Source organism: Cynara cardunculus, unplaced genomic scaffold (genome assembly GCF_001531365.2).
Source record: "Cynara cardunculus var. scolymus isolate 2C unplaced genomic scaffold, CcrdV1 Un_Scaffold_3709, whole genome shotgun sequence".
NCBI classification, from domain to species: domain Eukaryota; kingdom Viridiplantae; phylum Streptophyta; class Magnoliopsida; order Asterales; family Asteraceae; genus Cynara; species Cynara cardunculus.
In genome coordinates, this window is record NW_020201587.1 from 28,507 (window position 1) to 47,695 (window position 19,189).

The 19,189-nt window shown below is 38.3% G+C and overlaps 2 protein-coding genes across 2 annotated transcripts; one reads left to right on the plus strand and one right to left on the minus strand.

Annotated features, from left to right (window-relative positions):
• Positions 1 to 419: 419 nt before the first annotated feature.
• On the plus strand, positions 420 to 2,248 carry LOC112503745. The gene is made up of 2 exons (XM_025107740.1): positions 420 to 501; positions 1,410 to 2,248. Exons 1-2 carry the CDS (start codon positions 420 to 422, stop codon positions 2,246 to 2,248), a joined length of 921 nt encoding a protein of 306 aa, XP_024963508.1.
• Positions 2,249 to 2,967: 719 nt separating this feature from the next.
• LOC112503747 (protein BREAST CANCER SUSCEPTIBILITY 1 homolog) lies at positions 2,968 to 9,420 on the minus strand. Its single transcript, XM_025107742.1, has 15 exons — positions 9,343 to 9,420; positions 9,170 to 9,223; positions 8,997 to 9,067; positions 8,526 to 8,633; positions 7,084 to 7,562; positions 6,589 to 6,675; positions 6,396 to 6,470; positions 5,493 to 6,350; positions 5,279 to 5,379; positions 4,716 to 4,902; positions 4,539 to 4,639; positions 4,328 to 4,454; positions 4,088 to 4,253; positions 3,855 to 3,973; positions 2,968 to 3,408 (listed from the first exon to the last, which is right to left on the minus strand). Exons 1-15 carry the CDS (start codon positions 9,396 to 9,398, stop codon positions 3,061 to 3,063), a joined length of 2,937 nt encoding a protein of 978 aa, XP_024963510.1. The 5' UTR covers positions 9,399 to 9,420; the 3' UTR covers positions 2,968 to 3,060.
• Between the last annotated feature and the right edge of the window lie 9,769 nt (positions 9,421 to 19,189).

The following is a 19,189-nucleotide window of genomic DNA, read 5'->3' on the forward strand; positions in this document are numbered from 1 at the left end:
CTCCAAGTATGGATAAAACAAACGAAATCTAGTACAGTTGGTCAAAGATGTCACAATAACCGTGTAATAAATAAAAATTTGCTAATTTGGACCAATTCCGTCACAAGTGACAAACATCAGAGACCAAAACCGAACTTTACCCTTGTTTTAATAAGAAAGAAAAAGTCAAAAAAAATAGCAATGAAATAGGGAAAAAGAGAATGCATGAACCAACCATTAACCACAATAGCAATTACCACAAAAGTGATTGAAACATGAAACAATAAACAAATTCTCAAGGAAAAGAAAAAGGGCTGGTCTTTGAGAAATAAGAAGAAACTAAAAAAGAGAGGGAAAAGAAAACCAAACCACCATTTTCACCCAACCCTCTCTTCAATTCTTTCCTCTTATCCTTCTCAAATCACCTTTATGTGGATATTATGAGTAAGTTTAGGGATAAAAGACCTCCACAATTAGTTGGAATACATACAGAAAATACTTATGATGATGCAGCTTTAGAAGGTAAATCAATCTTCTTCTTTCCCTTTCCTATTTAACAACATTTATATATATATATATATATATATATATATATATATATATGCATGTATGTCGATAAACCGAACAAAATGATGCAAGTAAAGGGAAACCGAAAAGGCAGATATGGTGTAGATGTTGGGTCTAGAAGATAAAGAAAATGGAAGATGTAATCTTGAAGGTCAGTTCCACTTGGAAATAAATGTAAAAAGGTTGAGACTCCTTCCATTAGGTTGTCAATCACAGCTAGATACATACAAACAACTGGTTAACCGATTTTGGACCGGTCCATAAAATGATGGGTTAAGGGTCTATCCCAACCCAAGTTCAATTCAGGCCTTGATTAGGATGGGTTAAAGAAAAGTCTGAATACAACATGGCATGCTAACCGATTAAATGGCTAACCAAAAACTGATCCTACCAAGTACCAAGGACCAAATATGATCATTGTTTCTAAATTGGATCAATTTAAACCGATCATGGACCGAAAACAATAAGTGTAAGAAAAACTGTCATTTTCCCATTTCCAAGATTTGTCACTGCTCACTTGACGGTCATTTTCATTCTTTTATATTTATTTATTATTTAAGAAATAAAAACAAATCCGATTAGGATCATCGGTGAGGATTTGGTCCAAACTTTTTGGCCAAGGACCGACCCAGTTAAAGGAAAGACCAATTAATGTGCAATTCTAGTAAAGGATTTTCCTAACTGTTATCTTCAAAACACCCACAATTACCAAAAAACAGAAAAATGACATAGCAAAAGGAATATCAAAGGGGGTGTAAATAAAAATTATGAAACCTGTAGAGAAGAAGTTGCATACAGATGCTTAATGACGGTGTTGGTCTTTTGTGTTGTTGTGTTGTGTTGTTGATTGTGTTATACATTAGGTGTTGCTGCAAATGTGAAGTTACTATTGAAATTGATTCAAGATCACAAGAATGCCTGTAAAACACAGAGAAATGATGGAAGAAGAATGTTAAGGGTGGCTGGAATGATGACCATCCTTGAAATGGTTCGAACCAGGATTCAAAAATGTCAATCTTTTGGCACCAAAAGATCCGAGCTTCTAAAAGTGAGTCCAGCCCAGAGCCCAAAAGACAAACGATTAAGCGACCCAATAATGATTGACGAGAAAGAGAAGCTAAGAAGAGAGCTCAGTGCAAGCTTGGCTGCACGAAAAAGTCTTGAAATCATGTGCTCGGGTTTGGGAAAAGAAAAGGAGATAATGATGGGAGAATTAGCGAAAAAAGCACACGAATTAGCGGAAATGGAGGAACACATCAACGACTTGAAAGCACAGAACGAGACTTTACTAGAAAAAGTGCAGGAATGTGCAGAAATGCACAAAGATGAAGAGAAAGAAACACAAGGAAACATGGAACTTCAGGAGCGTAACAAGTCATTATCGAAACAATTATTGAAATCGCTCGATGAATATAGATCAATGAAGAGGAAGTTAAAAGACGTGCACGAAGAGAATATGGCAATGCAGGCAACAATGGAGGAAATGGGAGTCAAAGTCAGTCAAAGTCTAGAGAAGATTCGAAGCTATAGACAACATTCGACGACAGAAAGCGATGAAATCGTAGATATTGAAGAAGGGATTTCAGAATTAGAGCATATGTTCAAATGTTTCGAATTGAATGAAAGAAAGCATGGAAAAAAGAGTGGTGAAACCGTTCACCCAAATAGCAAGATCAGTTCATGTAAAACTGTTATTTCTTGAGGGGTAGTTTTAGATTATCAGAGACACAAATATAGAATACAAAGAAAAACACAATGCTCTTATATGTAAGTTCTAATAAAAGGGAATCAATTGTAACGTCTGTATAGGAATGATCAGTTTTGTAGCTTGTGTACTGTCCCTTATCAAATATAATGTAAAAACTCAAATATTCTCTTTCGGGGTATTTACAGAAACAACCTCTTTACCCCTCAGGATAATGGTTTCTCCATAATTTCTCCAAAATAGTGAAGCAAAAATCAAAATCTCTTAAATAAATGACACTGAACTCCAAAAGTTCTCCAATGTAAAGATTCCAACATTAGTTATATTATATAAATAGAAAAATGTTCGTTTAGGAAACTTAAATATTTTAGAAACCAAGGAACCACCCTTTTGTGAGTATTCATGATGAATAACATGATAAAATATTAAAATATTCGTGATGAATGTCATGATAAACATTCATAATGAATAAATACTCACAAAAAGGATGGTTCCAAGTTTTGGAGAAGTTGGAGCAAAAAAGAGTATAAAAACTCCAAAATCTTCTTTTTCTCCAACTTGAAGAAGTCGTCTGAGATGCTCTTACCCTCCCCAGACCCTGGCTCATGGTGGGACTTACTGGGTTGTTTGGTTTGGTGATTAGCAAGAACAAGTTCAAACAAAGGGAACAAATTTATGATTTCCATAATGGTTGATATATAAAAAAGTCCCAACACTTTGCTAAAATATCAAAGTTAGATATAAATTCAAGCATTATTATATTCTATACATGTTTCCGATAAGCAGATTGAATCAAAAAAAATAATTATCTAGTCAAGGTTTTGCAACTTACAAGCAGCAATGGAGTTCAAGATCCATGAGTTGCTTGCAGCTACAGCACCACTTGATCTTGCTAAAGCCTCTGCATCAGACTTTCTCTGGCTCAGAATCAGGTTTCTTTCTTCTGCTTTGAACTTATCAGGAAGCTCGAGGTTGTAAATTATGAACTGCTTTGCATTTATGTCCTCAGAAAATTGTGGTTCATGATTTATTGGTATTGGCTTCCTGTGTAGCACTGTGCCTCCAGCAGCAATTATAAGGTCATGCAGATATCCCTTATATGAAGCCACAAAATCTCCAGTAAAATAGAACTTGAATGCATTAAAAAGTTTCTGTTCCTGTAAACAAGATTGCAGGTAAATAAGCCAACATCAGATATATATATATATATATATATGTATATATATATGCACACACACACATCGTATTGGGGAAGGTTCAAATGTGAGCCATAAATAGAATAGAGAACCGTAAGAGCTAGTGTATTCATTAATGCAAATATACTTGTATATATAGTATGTAAACATTGATGACTATATTAATTGACAACTACATATTTTTATGGTGTATATGCATCGATGCATATACTAGTTCTCACGATTCTCAAATATTTATAGTTCTCATTTGAACTTACACCTATATATAGGCATTAGAACAAAAAAGGTAGTGTTCATTAACAATACTATTTATTTTGCCTCCATTTGAGGGTGTAATGCAGAGCATAGGAAGGCAAAAAACAATAAACTGATGAATTTTTTCTTCAAAAGATTTGACAGGAAAGAACCTTGTTCAATAGCCTAGACTGTCCAAGTTTAGGACCACCCTTGAATCCATGAATGTCGAGATTAATTTCATAGAGCTGTTCATCAACTGGTTTCTTGACCTCCATGCAAGCCTTAATCCCTTTTAACATGCAAGGGATTACAAACATGGTAAGTAGCTGATCGCAAATTGTATGGCCTCCTCAAGAATAATCAAAAAAAGTGGTTATCCAAATACATGAAGGAATATGCTTACAATCAATAGTAAGGATCCACTTGCCCTCTAAAATTCCCATTAAATATTTGAGGGTTCTTCTGCATGCCCCATTCTCATCAACCGATGCAATTACATGGCTGACCCTAGAATCCCATTTCTTCAGCACTGTAACTCCAGATAAACTCTCAAACCTTGCAATGGTTTCCTATAATACAGATAGCAAGTGAGTAAAAACAGGATATTCCAATCAACTTATGTATACCCATTTATTTTTTTTACCTTCTCAATACTTGTGAGAGCTGAACAACAGAGAACAATTTTTGTAAATACTCCATGTGAGTCCCAACGAGATGTTGTGCTGACAGTATCACTAACAGGAACTTGAGATTGTTTAATGTTAACATGCCTGTTGTAGAAAATCAAGCAAATCTTTAAGTGCAAAACTGAGTATGCCAGGTCATCATTCAGAAAGATGAGTAAAATAACTTACCTTTTTGGAACACTTTTCTTTGTCTTTTGTAGTTGAGAACCACACATTTCATTTGACAGCTTATGAGAGGCATGAAGAGGGCATAACATGACAAAATTATCCTGTGCCAAAAAAGAAAAAAAATTAAACATGTTTATGACATCAATTTTCTTATTAAACATAAGATATGATACCCACATCATCCCATCGGCATTCTGGTGTTAGTTTTGCACAAGTGAAATGAAAGCTCCTGCGACAACTCTTTTCATAACAACCAAGAGCTGCCCCCTTTATTCCACAGCAAGAACACTTAATCCTCTTGCTTCTAGCCAATTCAGCCTCCAGGTTGACAGCAATATCATCTTCAAAGTATACATTCGGAGCCCTGCATTCATTTCCCAGTTCAGTCTATCGACAAAAAGAAGCAAACACAATGTTATAACTTATAATATAAAAGTTCAGAAAGCACCACTGCTACTAGACATGTCAATGTTTTACTTTATTTGCCTTCTCAAGGTCGATAATTAACATTTATGTGAGATTATACTCAGCTATGAAGTTGTCAGCATTCAGCAATATGCAGCTTTAGGATATATTCAACCTAGTCATGCCAAATATAGCATGTTCTACAAAACAAAATTTTCCATCACCACACAATCTATATGCTTCAATAAAATGGTAAGGCACGAAGGTATCAGCTTTCAAAAGACTAAGGTTTGCATGTTTTTGCAGAGAATAAGACAGCCGTTTGGCATAATTACCACTCTGTGCAGTTCCTATGTGCATGTATGGCACGTGGTACACCTTCATGATCTGACTCTATAGGCTTTCCTTTAACATAATGTGTCATGGATCCAGAAATCTGCATTGTTTATACTTCAAATTAGAAAGTTCCTCTTCTTGACAGTAAGCAAATATAACAAACGAACAATCCAAAGCAATTGGTAATGAGAAGATTATAGAAACTAAACTTACATTTGATTCTTCTGAGGACTGGCAGAAGGCACAACGAATACAAGAAAGAGTGTCACATTTACGTAAGAACATTGCATTTGTCTTCTCATGAGGATTGAATTCTATCTTGGAACTAGAGTGAACTTCTCCCAGCGGTTGGTTTCCCTTTGTAGCAACATATTCAGAAGTTGTTGGAATGTCACCAAATGATTTACCATTAAAGCCTTTGCTTATAGAAAATGCCACCTTCTTGGAAGTTTTCAATTCCTTGAAAACTTTACCTTTTTTGGTTTGTATCCTGGAAGGGCAAACTTTTATCTCACCATCAACAAGAGAAGGCTCACTGGGAAACTGGGAGATAGCCTTGTTGATTTCAGTAATGCTATTATTACTTGGTCCTAGGGTTTTCAACCTTTTATCCCTATTCATCTGCTGTTGATTAGTGGTCTCCTTTTTGTTCTCATCAAAACTATTGGCATTATGAGTGTTGCCACTACCTTGTCTTATACTAGAAGAGTCTGTCAGGCCAACTATACTCCCATCTCGGTGACCAGAAGTTTCTCCATCGCATACATGTGCAACCTTTGATATCAATGCCTTGGTAGATGAAGTATCAACAGAAACCTTCTTGCCTCTTCTACGAATCTGTTTCTTCTGTTTCACCAAGTCGTTAGTGTTGCTGCCTTCACCCTGATCAATCTTTGGCGACACATTACAAATTCCAACCGCTTCATCTGTGTCTCTCTTAACTCTCTTCTTTTGAATGCTTTCCTTTGTCCTTTTAGCTCTCTTCTTGGACTCTTTAGCTTTAGCTGCATGGTTAACCTTTTTTATTTGCTGTGGGGATGAAGTGGGTAAAACCTCTTCCATGTTATCAGTCTCCTCTCCAGTACTGTGATCTTCATTCTCAATTCTATCCGTAACATTAATAACCGAGTGTAATGAGGTGCCTCTGAACCCCTTCTCTTGGACTCTGTCACATTCATCAGATTCTTTGTCCTATGTCCCAATTCAAAATTCAGTGGCATGATTATTAGTGAAGAGAGATAAGTAGAACATATGCAAAAAGAATAGGCTTTCATTCTGACATGCTATAGCAATATACAAAATATAATACCTGCAACTTCAATGGACTTGAACAAAGCTCTGGAGAGCAAGGTCTTTGTGTCCATTCAAACATCTCACTGTCGAAAATGTCTCCATCCTGCAATCATGAGCACTTTTAACACATATTGAGGATAAGTATCGACATTTGGACTAATAGTTTCTGTCATTTGACTAATTTGCATTGCAGGCTAATAAAGTCACTACAACTTTGTCAAACTGAACTGAAATTGAAGGCATTAGGTGCTACAACTGTACATGTGCAGCTTCTATCAAAAAGATTCACAGGTTAATTAACAGTTCAATATTCTGAGACTCAACTTGACAAGTTCCAAAAACATATTTCCGACTGATCTAACATGTACCAACTTGACCCTGATAGAAAAGTAGGAAAATAGAAGAAAGAATAATTTATAGCAACATGTGTCCATATAAGAAGATAAATTCAACATTGTAACAATTATCATGTACCAAGAATAGAATTTTATCGAACTAATTGCAAAGTTACCTTTGACGTCATGTGATCATCAGAGTCCTTAATATCACTAAAGCATGGAGCATCTGGTGGTGAATCGTTTACAGGCTCTACTGGTGTAGGTTCTATTGTTCTTTCAGCATCCCCGTCATCCCTCAACCAAAAGAAAGGGGAAAATAATGTTTCTCCATTCTCATGTAGATGGGGTTCATCTTCTGGTCCAGACACATTTGTTTGAGTTCTATCTGTGATACATTCAATCTTTCCACCTTCAAGATTTGCAGGTCTCGTTGGAGTCTCTTGCAGAGGATGCTGTGGCACCTGAACCCTTTTCTTTACTGGAAAAGATGGTCTCGCAGGATCTGAATTATGACTTTTGGGCCTCTTTGAAGATCCTGTCAAGGTTTTCCCTCTTTTTCTTCTCTGGTTCTGTGTCTTCGGTGTGTCTCTGCAAGCTTTGCTGGTTGTCTTACTTCTACAAACAATTTCATTCTCAACTTGATTCTCATGACCTAAACAACCAAGAAAAAAGATTCAACAAAGTCTGGGTAACATGTACCTCTGCACACTTTAGGGTGAAGGGGTTGGGAAATATGAAGCACGGATATGCAATAAGACAGATGTACTGCCATATGTCTTGGAAGTATAACTACAAAATATTTATATCTATCCTGCATCAAGCTGTTTTGTTTTTAAGTCAAGTACCACTGCATCATCTATCAGTTGTCATCCTCTGACTTTAAACATCAACCTTGTGTTTGCCAATTTTTGTAATTGTCAATCATCATTTCACATTTTTAGCACCAATTCATTTTCTACTTATCATACATTTTGTGCTTTTAATAGATCATCAGGAGATATATACATACAAAGTTTCAGACAAAGTTCAAAAATGGAAGTGGTTTGAGTGACATTCAAAGTCAGAGTACAATAACTAGTTGGAGGTTGTTTACAGATTCAAGACACTTTGTGTCTTAATCACTTAAGAAGTAGTGGGTAATGTGTCAATACAGATGGACAGCTAATGCACGAAAAATGCAGTTTTATGAGCTTTATCATCATGTCAAGTAAATGTCTAATATATTAAGTATGTAAATGCATCCAACATTCTCCATACCCATTCCCCATGTTTGAACTTATGCACATGTATACTTGATTTCTAATTGAAGATGTTCAACTGTTATGGTTCCCAAGCATAATCATTGTCTTCTTGTTTTAAATGAGGCAGTACCAATGCACATGCAAAGCATCACCTCCACATGGTATGGGAAAATTTAAGGCCTTCTAGACATAGCAACAAAGTTGATAACACCTAGCAAACGGCCAAAGGGATTGACCTCTAGCTTTAGGCCAACCCCTTGGGACTCTTAACTTCAAAGGGGTCCATTACATAAACATCAAGCATAAGCATCCAGATCTTAATAACATTTCAACCTTGAGCTGTTCTACACCTTATCTTACAACCAGACTAATACCTGACATTTGAGGTTGTGTTTGAGTGACTAGTATGTTGACTCCTGAACAAACTTCCATGTTCTTGTAAATGCTCACCAAGGTATCCATGTGAGGAGCGGGACGAACCTCTGGAACGGAAGAGATTGAATAATCAGAAACATATAAAAATATACTCATATCAGCAAATCTGTGAGCAACTTGTAGCAGATTATAACACATAAACACCATGCAACGACCAGGAAATCTTAAGAATCGAGATCATGGCCGCATCTTGTATACCAAAACATGAATTCAACCGAATAGAATCAACTTCACACCAATCATTTTTTTTTGGTAAAAGACCTATCTTTCCTCTACTACTGAATTGCCGATTGTCGATTCGCTTCAGTACTACAATATCAGGCAGTAGTTGACGCCTTGTAAATATTAAGCCCCCATCTTAATACAGATCTAATAAAAAAAGTTGTATAAAATAAGAACCCTAGAAATACCTCTTCTCCGATAAGGAATTTTGCATACGGGACAGGTTGCATCAGACTTCATGGATTTGTCGATACAAACACTGAAATGATAGAACGGGAAAAAAAATATCAAGTACTTCTGGAATTATTCCCACGACTCTAATAAATTATAGAAGAAATCGAAAGAAAGATGTTGAGCTCACTTGCAAAATATGTGATTGCACGTAAGCGAAACAGCAGATTTCAGAAGACTTAGGCTGCAAATCATCAAATAAAACGAAAGATTTAGGGTTAGAAGATTTAAGAATCCGGCTATCTAAGCTACAAACCAAAAAAATAAACCAATGAGATTATCACTTGTGCTTGTAGAGATTACCATATGGGACACTTGAGTTCTTCGGCCATTCGTTGCAGGTGAGAGGTGGACTCCATTGTTGGGATTTGTGAAAAGCCAGCGGCAAAGGGGAACGGGGAAATGAAGAAGGTGAAGTGAAATGGATTTGAAAATCAAAAGGCTGAGTGAACGCGGGAGTATTTTCATCGAAGGTTTGGCGCCGCAAATGGTTCCAAAATTACAATTCCGGTCGAGGTTCACCGAAATGATATATTTTATTTTTGAAAAATTAATTAAAATAGTGATAGTTTCACTTCTTACTCATTTATCTCAAAAATATAACCAAAAGAATATTATGGGCTTTTGGTTCACATAATTATTTATAAATGAATGAAATATGTCAAAGAAAATTAAAATGAAATGTTATCAGATTTGATTAAGGTGGTGTTTGGTTTGCAAAATGTTTTTGGATTGAATGAAATCTGTTAAAGGAATTTGACTTTAAAGTAATTGGAATGGAATGTTGTCAGGTTTGACCATATGTTTGGTTGGCAGACATTAGAATGAAATCTATTAAGGCATTGGAATCTATTTGTTTGGTTCACATAATGTAGCTTTAGAATTTGAATAAAATATTGGTAAATGACCAAAATGCCCTTTTTTGAAAATTTTAATTTCTTTAAAACTAAAAATACTTTAATAAAATAATTATTTGATATGTAAAATAATATAAAATACACAACCCAAATATAATCACAAGCCTAACGACGTTACTAAATCGATGGTGGTTCAGATAGGTGATGGTCCACATTGGTTCAGATGGAGGTGGTCAGCGGTGGTTCAGATAGGTAGTGGCGGCGGTTCAGATCGGTGGTAGTCAGTGGTTCAGATTGGTAGTAGTCGGTGGTGATGGTCAGCGGTGGTGGTGGTCAACGGTGGTTCAGATCGGTGGTGGTCGGCGGTGGTTCAGATCGATGATAGTCGATGGTGGTCGACGGTGGTTCAGATCGGTGGTAGTCGGTGGTGGTGGTCGGCGATGGTTCAGACCGGTGGTAGTCGGCGGTGGTTCAGATCAGTGGTAATCGATGGTGGTGGTCGACGGTGGTTCAGTTCGGTGGTAGTCGGCGGTGGTTCAGATCGGTGGTAATCCGGTGGTGGTGGTCGACGGTGGTTCAGGTCGGTGGTGGTCGAGAAGTGGTCGACGATGGTCATCTTAAGTTTCATGAGATTAGAGTATATTAGGTTAAGGGCATATTTGATATAATTAAGATAGACATTCCTGTTAGACTCCATAACTCTTATTTGTAAAAGTAATGAAAAACAACAAGTGTGAAGGAGCAGAAGGCCGATTGAAGACTTCCAGGCAAAATCTAAGTGTCCAATACAACCAGAAGGCCGATGAACGACCAGAGACGCGATGAACTGCGCATCTTCATAACCCCTCTGGTTACCAACACTTGGAGTCTTTCACAACAGCTCAACCAGAGGAACACGATGAAGAAGATATCAAGATATGGTTGAACAATGCCCTATAGAAGACAACTGGAGATGACAAATCGATAGCTGGATTCTACAAAGATTTACTTTGCTTTATTTACTTTCCATGTCTAGATAATCTTTACTTTTCCTAAAAGATTTGCTAGATATTCTTCCTAGATAGTTATCTCCTTATTTAGCTTTCTAGTATAAATAGGCGTTAGGCCTCTTGTAATCGGTTACGCTTTTCACAATCATTTGGAATAAAATGAATCTTCCGGCACTCAAGTATATTCTTTGAATATTCATATTTGTGTTCTTGAGTGTTYGTCATTTTATTCATCCACACAACATAATTAGGTTATTCTTAACTTAATTATTAGTGTTATTGAGAGATCTGGGATCAACAATTGGTATCAGAGCTAATTGATTGTTCTTCAATCAAAACGATCATCAAAAACTCTCAATTCGCTTTTTCCATTCATTCTCGAGTTCATAATAATCTTCTCTAAAACGCGCAACTTTTCTCTTCCAAATCTTTATTGGCCAACTGGAATTCTGCTTATAGTGTTGGTTCTCTCACCAAACCTCCAACTCTTCAAAGAGAAGAGTATCCACAATGGAGGATCGGGATGGTGAATTTTCTGGAGGGGATGAACATGAATCTCCTCAGATCTGTCATGGAGGGTCCCTACATACCTCAGACTCTTGTTCCAAGAGTCCTAGAAATGAGCACGACAGCAGAAGTAGCCGCTTACTACATGCCCAAGGACGAGAAAAATTGGGATGAGGATGACCTGGAGCGCGTAGAGGCTGACAAAAAGGCCAAAAGATTGATTATCATGGCCATTCCCAATGAAATCTTTCAATCCCTCGACGCATGCACCACAACAAAGGAATTATGGGACGAGCTGGCAAGTCAACTAGAAGGAGGTGCAAAAACAAAGAAAAATCGAAGAGCTCAATGTCTCAACGAGTACACCAACTTCAAGGCTCTTCCTGATGAACCGACTCAAAAGACGTACTATCGTTTCAACACATTGATCAATCAATGTCGTCGAAACGACATCTCCAGAACAAAGAAAGATAATAATGTGTTATTTCTTAAGAGTCTCGGCGAGGAGTGGACTCAGCTGTCGATGTCCCTTCAAGCAAATCATGACTTAGACAGCTGGTCACTTCATGACATCTATGGAACACTTGCTGCACAAGAAAATGATATTATGAAGAGAAAAGTGTCCATCGGTGGACCTCTTGCTCTTGCTGCAGAAGAAAAGGATGTTTCAAGGACCTCCACCAGAGCCCATAGGAGAAAAGGCAATAAGGCACTGGTAGTAGAGTCAGAATCTGAAGACGAGACATCCGATTCCGATGATGATCTCAAAGCCTTTGCCAAGTTTCTGGCCCTTATAACGAAACAGTTCCAAAGGAAGTTCGTCAAGAAGCCATTTGAACGAAGAGACTTCAGAAGGGAGAAGTTCCAGCCCTCCTATGAAAAGAAGTCGATGAAGTTCCATCAGAGGGAAGAAAGAAGAGAGGGAAAAGAAGAGAGAGAAGAGATAAGAGAAGACAGAGACGGAAGGAAAAATGACCTTCGCTGCTTCAGATGCAGAAAGATCGGTCATTTCTCAAAGGAATGCAGAGGACGACTGGTGAAAGATGCAGACTATTACAAAAACAAATACAAGTACAATTCGAATGAGCGGAGCCTGATGGCTGAAAAAGAAAATTGGGTGTCTAATTCTTCGTCTGATGAAGAAGACAAGGCACTCATTTGTCTCATGGCCACGTCCAATACAGAATCCGTCTCTGACTCTGATGAACAGGTATGTGAGTCTTCTATCGATGAAACCAACTCTGCTCCATCAGAGCTAGAGTTAAGGGTGATGAAACTTTCAGAGGATTTTATGAAGCTTAAAGAAAAATTAAATTTTGAAAAATCTGAAAGAATCAAAGCAGAAAAAGAAGTCAGTTTTTACAAAAGAGAAACTGATCTTCTAACTGAAGAAAAAGTTGAACTCGTTAAAGAAAAGACTCGCATTGCTTCACTAAAAAAATCAGATGAAGAAAAGCTTATGGATTTGAAAAAGAAAATAACTAAGGACTTAGAAAAGAAGGTAAAGGCCTAAAACGAATCCGAGGCAGAAAGGATCAACTTAGTTGCTCTCAAAGACTTCTTCCAAAAAGAAAGGGAGATGCTTCATCAGAAGCTTCAAACCAATGAACTCCTGATGAAGAAATATAAGGATGCCCAAAACATCTACGAAAAACTTAACGGTCAAAAGGACACTCAAGGGATTGGATTCAATGAATTGGACTCTTTCATCGAAAAAAAGAAATCCACCCTTGAATCCACTTTCAAACTTGGATGCATTCAAAAATCCGACTTCTTCCCAAAACCCAAAGCAAATTTCAAAAGGGTTGAAGTCGATGGAAAAACTGTTCTCTTGAGACAGGATTTTGAAAATGTGGTGTACGAGAGCAGCACAGGTAAGAATTCTGATGAAGGGAATGATGCCTCCACACTAGAGACCGATGGCAGAGCCTTTGGTTATCAATCCCACTTCATCAACAAGTGATGTTGATGAGAAAGAGAATTTTAGTAAGAAACCGTCATTTGATGAATCGATGAACCATCCAAGTGATATTGAAAAGTTCATCTAAGTCAGAAGCGATGGAACCCCCAACAGATCACTTTGAATCATCAACCTCTGAACCCATTCCTCCCGCAAACATCCATGAGAATTTTGATTTCGAGAAATCCGCGAGAGACTTTCTTAACTCTGAATTTGAAGAAGAAATATTCTGCGAATCACCAGAGGTCATTGAGGATAAGAAGCCTCAAAATATCAAGGCCTCAATGAAATCTGATGTTCCAGAATCTATAAAAACTTCAGACAAAGGAAAAGGAAAACTGAGTAAGACCAAGTCTGCCAACGATACCTCACAAGGCCCAGCTACTTCATCTAAGTTCATTAAGTTTACTCGTGCGCAAAAACAGAAGTGGTCTGCCTCTGAACATTCTAACCAACACTTTTCTTCTCCTCCAGCTGAAGAAAAAGAAGCCCTTCCTCAGGAAAGAAGTAAAGACCAAGCCTACCACAAATAAAAAATCTGAACTAGATAGAAAGTTTGTAAAAACAACCGATGCTAGGATAGGATTTTCATCCCCTGCTTTTACTTCTCCTTTTTCATCGAATAAAAAGAAAGTTAGACATTCATGTCCTAAAAATCCTAATTGCCAATGTTTAGCTCTTTTACAAAACCTAAGGAACCACATGTTAACTTGTCGCTGCATATTTTCCAAACACGTCTATCATTATAATGATCAAACCAGTAAAAACGTGAAAAAGCCCAAGCCTAAGGGCAAGGGAAATGCAAACAGACCCAAGCCTACAAAGGCTAAGGGTAATGGAAATCAGCCCACTCCCAAGAGAGCCGATGAAAAGAGAAAGGTCGTATCTCCGACTAACAAATGAGGACCCATTATGAAATGGGTACCTAAAAACCCTTAACTTGTCTTGCAGGACCATCATGTGCAAGCATGGTATATGGATTCAGGTTGCTCCAGGCACATGACTGGTGATAAAAGTCAGCTGTCCTCCTTCATCGACAAATCTGGAGGCTCTGTCACTTTTGGAAACAACAGTAAGGGTACCATCAAGGGATACGACACACTCATCAAAGGCAACATCTCCATCAACAAAATGGCTTATGTTGAAGGTCTAAAGCATAACTTATTAAGCATAAGCCAGTTTTGCGACAAGGGTCTTGAAGTCAGATTTCACAAAGGTTTCTGCATCATCGAAACACAGCCCGACCAAACCATCATCAAGGCAAAGAGAGAAGGGAATCTCTATCTTCTGGATTTTCATTCCTCTGTGGGACAAGACACCATCTGCCGTGTATCCCATAAGAGCGATGAAAATTGGCTATGGCACCAGAAGTTCTCACATCTGAACTTTGACGTTCTAAGGAAGCTAGCCAAATAGAAGCTGGTCAAGGGGATTCCCGATCTCAACTTCGAAAAAGATAATCTATGCTCAGCCGGCGAGATGGGAAAGCTGAAATTGGCCTCTCATAAAACAAAGTCAGAAACCTCCGACTCCAAGCCCTTGGACATGATCCACATAGATCTCTGTGGGCCCATCTCTATACAAAGCCTCTCTGGAAAGAAGTACATCTTGGTACTAGTTGATGAATATTCCAGATACACTTGGGTTGAATTCGTAAAGAAGAAATCAAACGTTCCTGAACTCCTCATCGGGGTGATGAAAACGCTCCAAGTCCTTCTACAACACAAACTCATCAAAGTTAGAAGCGACAATGAAATTGAATTAAAAAATGTCAGAATCGATGAATATCTCATCAGTAAAGGCATTTCCCAAAACTTTTCAGCTGCGAGAACCCCACAACAAAATGGAGTAGTGGAGCAAAGGAACAAGATCTTAGTGGAAGCAGCAAGGACCATGCTTGCTTCATCGGAATTACCCATCACATTATGGGTTGAAGCCATTTCCACTGTCTGCTTCACCCAGCACCGGTCAATCATCAACAAGAGGCACCAGAAGACTCCCTATGAGCTCATTAATCAAAGAAGACCTAATGTCAAATATTTCCACGTCTTTGGGTGCAAATGCTTTGTACTCAATGATAGAGAATATCTTGGCAAGTTCGACAAGAAAGTTGATGAAGGGGTCTTTCTGGGTTATTCTCAAACTGCTAAGGCCTACAGAGTATTTATCAAAAGAACAAAGATCATCATCGAGAGCATTAATGTGTCCTTTGATGATTCTTCACCAATGACTTCTAGACACATCAGTTCAGGACTCGGACTAAAACAGAGAGCCTTTGATTCATCACTTGCCAAACCAAATGAATCAGAGTTAGCTCACTTATTCGAAGACATATTCGAAGAAGAAGTAGACTCTGAACAAGCACCTACTGATAAACCCTCTTCCAGAGCCAATGAAGAACATGAAGTCTCCAATGCTGAAGGTACACTTCTTTCTGAAACTCATGTTACTTCACCTTCTACTTCTTCTATGTCTTCAGATCCAGAGCATAAATCTGGAGATGATCTCTTCGAGGGGGAGCAAGCAGTTCCATCGGTTGATGAAGAACTGCATCCTGTTGCTCCAGAACCCAATCTTGCACCAAGTGGACAAAAGACCATCCACAACACCAAATCATTGGTGATCCATCATCTGGTGTTAAGACAAGATGCGCTACAGCTAATGAATGCCTCTTCGCCAACTTTCTAAGCATGATCGAACCAAAGAAGATTTTTGAAGCCCTACAAGACCCAAAATGGATAGATGCAATGCAAGAAGAACTACTCCAGTTTGAGAGAAACAAAGTGTGGTCCCTCATGCCTCTACCCAAAGGGAAAACGACCATAAGAACCAAATGGGTCTTCAGAAATAAGGACAAAGATGGCATATAAGTAAGGAACAAGGCCAGGCTTGTTGCCAAGGGCTATTGCCAGGAAGAAGGAATTGACTACGATGAAACATTTTCTACCGTCGCAAGACTTGAAGCAATCAGGATATTCCTAGCCTATGCAGCACATAAAGGCTTCAAGGTCTATCAGATGGATGTCAAGTCTACCTTCCTCAATGGTAAGCTTCAAGAAGAAGTATACGTGCAACAGCCTCCTGGGTTTGAAAATCCAAAGCATCCAGAGTATGTTTACTTTTTGGACAAAGCTCTCTGTGGGCTGAAACAAGCACCCAGGGCCTGGTATGATACACTCTTTACCTTCCTCATCGACAATGGATTCGAAAAAGGTACAATCGATACAACCCTCTTTCTCAAGAAGCATAAAGGTGACATACTACTTGTGCAAATATATGTGGACGATATCATATTTGGTTCTACCAATGCTAAATTTTGCGAAAAATTCTCAGAGCTGATGAAATGCAAATTTGAGATGAGTATGATGGGAGAACTTAGTTTCTTCCTTGGTCTTCTTTAAAAAAAACTCCAGAAGGGATTTTCATCAATTAGTCCAAGTATGTGATTGACCTTCTGAATAAATACTCTCTCTCAAATTCATCATCAATGAGAACACCAATGGCTACAGGAGCTATGTTGTTTGCTGATCCATCAGGTAAATCTGTAGATGTAACAACCTATAGAGGCATGATTGGATCACTCCTGTATCTAACCGCTAGTAGACCAGATATTATGTTTGCTACATGTCTTTGTGCAAGGTATCAAGCCAATCCTAAGGAATCTCATATATCTGCGGTCAAGAGAATTTTTAGATACCTCAAGGGAACCCCTTCATTGGGTCTCTGGTATCCTAAGAACTCTGGCTTTGATCTAATAGCCTACATAGATGCAGATCATGCAGGTTGCAAGCTTGATAGAAAGAGTACGTCTGGAAGCTGTCAACTCTTGGGGGACAAGCTGGTAAGTTGGACATCCATAAAACAAAATTGTGTTTCAACCTCTACAGCAGAAGCATAATATGTTGCTGCTGCTAGTTGTTGTTCACAAGTTCTCTGGATGAAGACTCAACTTAAGGACTATGGCTTTGAATATGAAAAGATTCCCATCTTCTGTGACTCCAAGAGTGCCATAGCCATCTCTGCAAATCCTGTGCAGCATTCCAAGACCAAACATATCAATGTAAGGTACCATTTTCTGAAAGACCATGTCGAAAAAGGTACAATAGAGATGTACTTTGTTTCTACAGAGATTCAACTTGCTGACATTTTCACAAAAGCTCTTGATAAGAAAAGTTTTTTATTTCTTGTCAGCAAGATGGGTATGCTGAATCTCATCACTTAGAGGCAATCTATCGTTTAAAACCAGAGATCCTCAATATCTCTTGGCTATGCCTACAAGTGATACATTATTTTGGCCATAATCCCTAAGTACTCTAAACGAGAGCCTCTAGTTCTAAAGACGAGAGCCTCTGGCCAATTAGAAATACTTGTCTAATTTTTGGCCAAACATTGTTTTTCATAGCCTTTGGAACCAGAGCCCCTCTGGTCCAAAGCAAATACTTTGTGATTTCTCACTAAGTACCTCCTCTCCAACTAGAGCCTCTAGTTCTATAGACCAGAGCCTCTGGATTCCAATCCTTTGAGACCAGAGCCTCTTTGGTCCCAAACTTGGTCTCCCTCATTCACTCATACATTACTTAGTCATATTTTATCATTCATGCACCCAGAGCCTCTGGTTCCAAAGACCAGAGTTTTTGGTTTCCAAGTCCTTCGCGACCAGAACCCCTCAGGTCCAAATTGGACTTCACAAGCATCTCATCATTACATTCTTTCATCATTTTTGCATCATCTTCTCAACCAGAAGATCTGTTCTTTACCCTCTAGTTCTAAAGAACAGAACTTCTGGATTCGAAGTTTTTGGAACCAGAGCCCTCTGGTCCCAAAGGCCCATCCTTTTCATCTTCATTTACATCATATTAGCCATAATTTCGTATATTTCACCTCATCTTTCACAACCAGAGCCTTTGGTTGTGTAGACCAGAGCTTCTGGACATCTAATTCACCTTTCTATTGATTATAGGGGGAGTTTTTACTCAATACACACCCCTATGCATCATTTGAGGGGGAGTTTTGCATTTATCATCAAGCATCCATATAGCACAAGTATGCATTTTCACACCCAGAGCCTCTGGTTCGTCTATCCAGAGCCTCTGGTTGACGAAAATGCTATATCAATGATGATTCATCCCTTGCATTTAACCAGAGCTCCTCTGGTCATACACTAAGGGTATGTTTTTCCATCCAAGGGTTTCCAATGCTTAAACAGAGCCTCTGGTTTGTCTATCTAGGGTCCCTAATACATAAAACCCAACATTCCATCGATGAATTACTTTATCATTTATAACCAGAGCCCTCTGGTTTTCCCCCACAATATTGTCATGCACAACCAGAGCCCCTCTGGTTCTATTGACAACTTGTTTTAACCATCAAAATCCATCCCTTTATTGAAAACCATTTCATTACAATAAAGGTGGAATTTTTAATAATAATTTTTTAAATCATTATTCTTAAGGTCTTATCCTTTTAGAATAATCATTTCAAAAATCCCAAGAGATGGTTGTATCCCTCACGCGCCTGACACTTTCAAAAAGGATGTTCCTCATAAACCCTTCATTTCCCAAACCACCCACCCCAATCTGACACGTGTCCACCTGCATTTATGACACTGGTGCAAATTTACGGCCCACGATCACCATCACTAGTACCTTTTCGTCAAACGTTCTTTTTCACCATCATTACCATTTAAATAGTATTTCTTAAAACCTCACTCCTTCCACTTCCCACCTATATAAACCCGTCTTCCCCACCAGGTTCCTCTTTACATGAACAAATCTTTCCAAAAGCACCTAAGACGAACCTGCAACTTCTTATTTTCAACAATGGCTTCCTCCGCATCT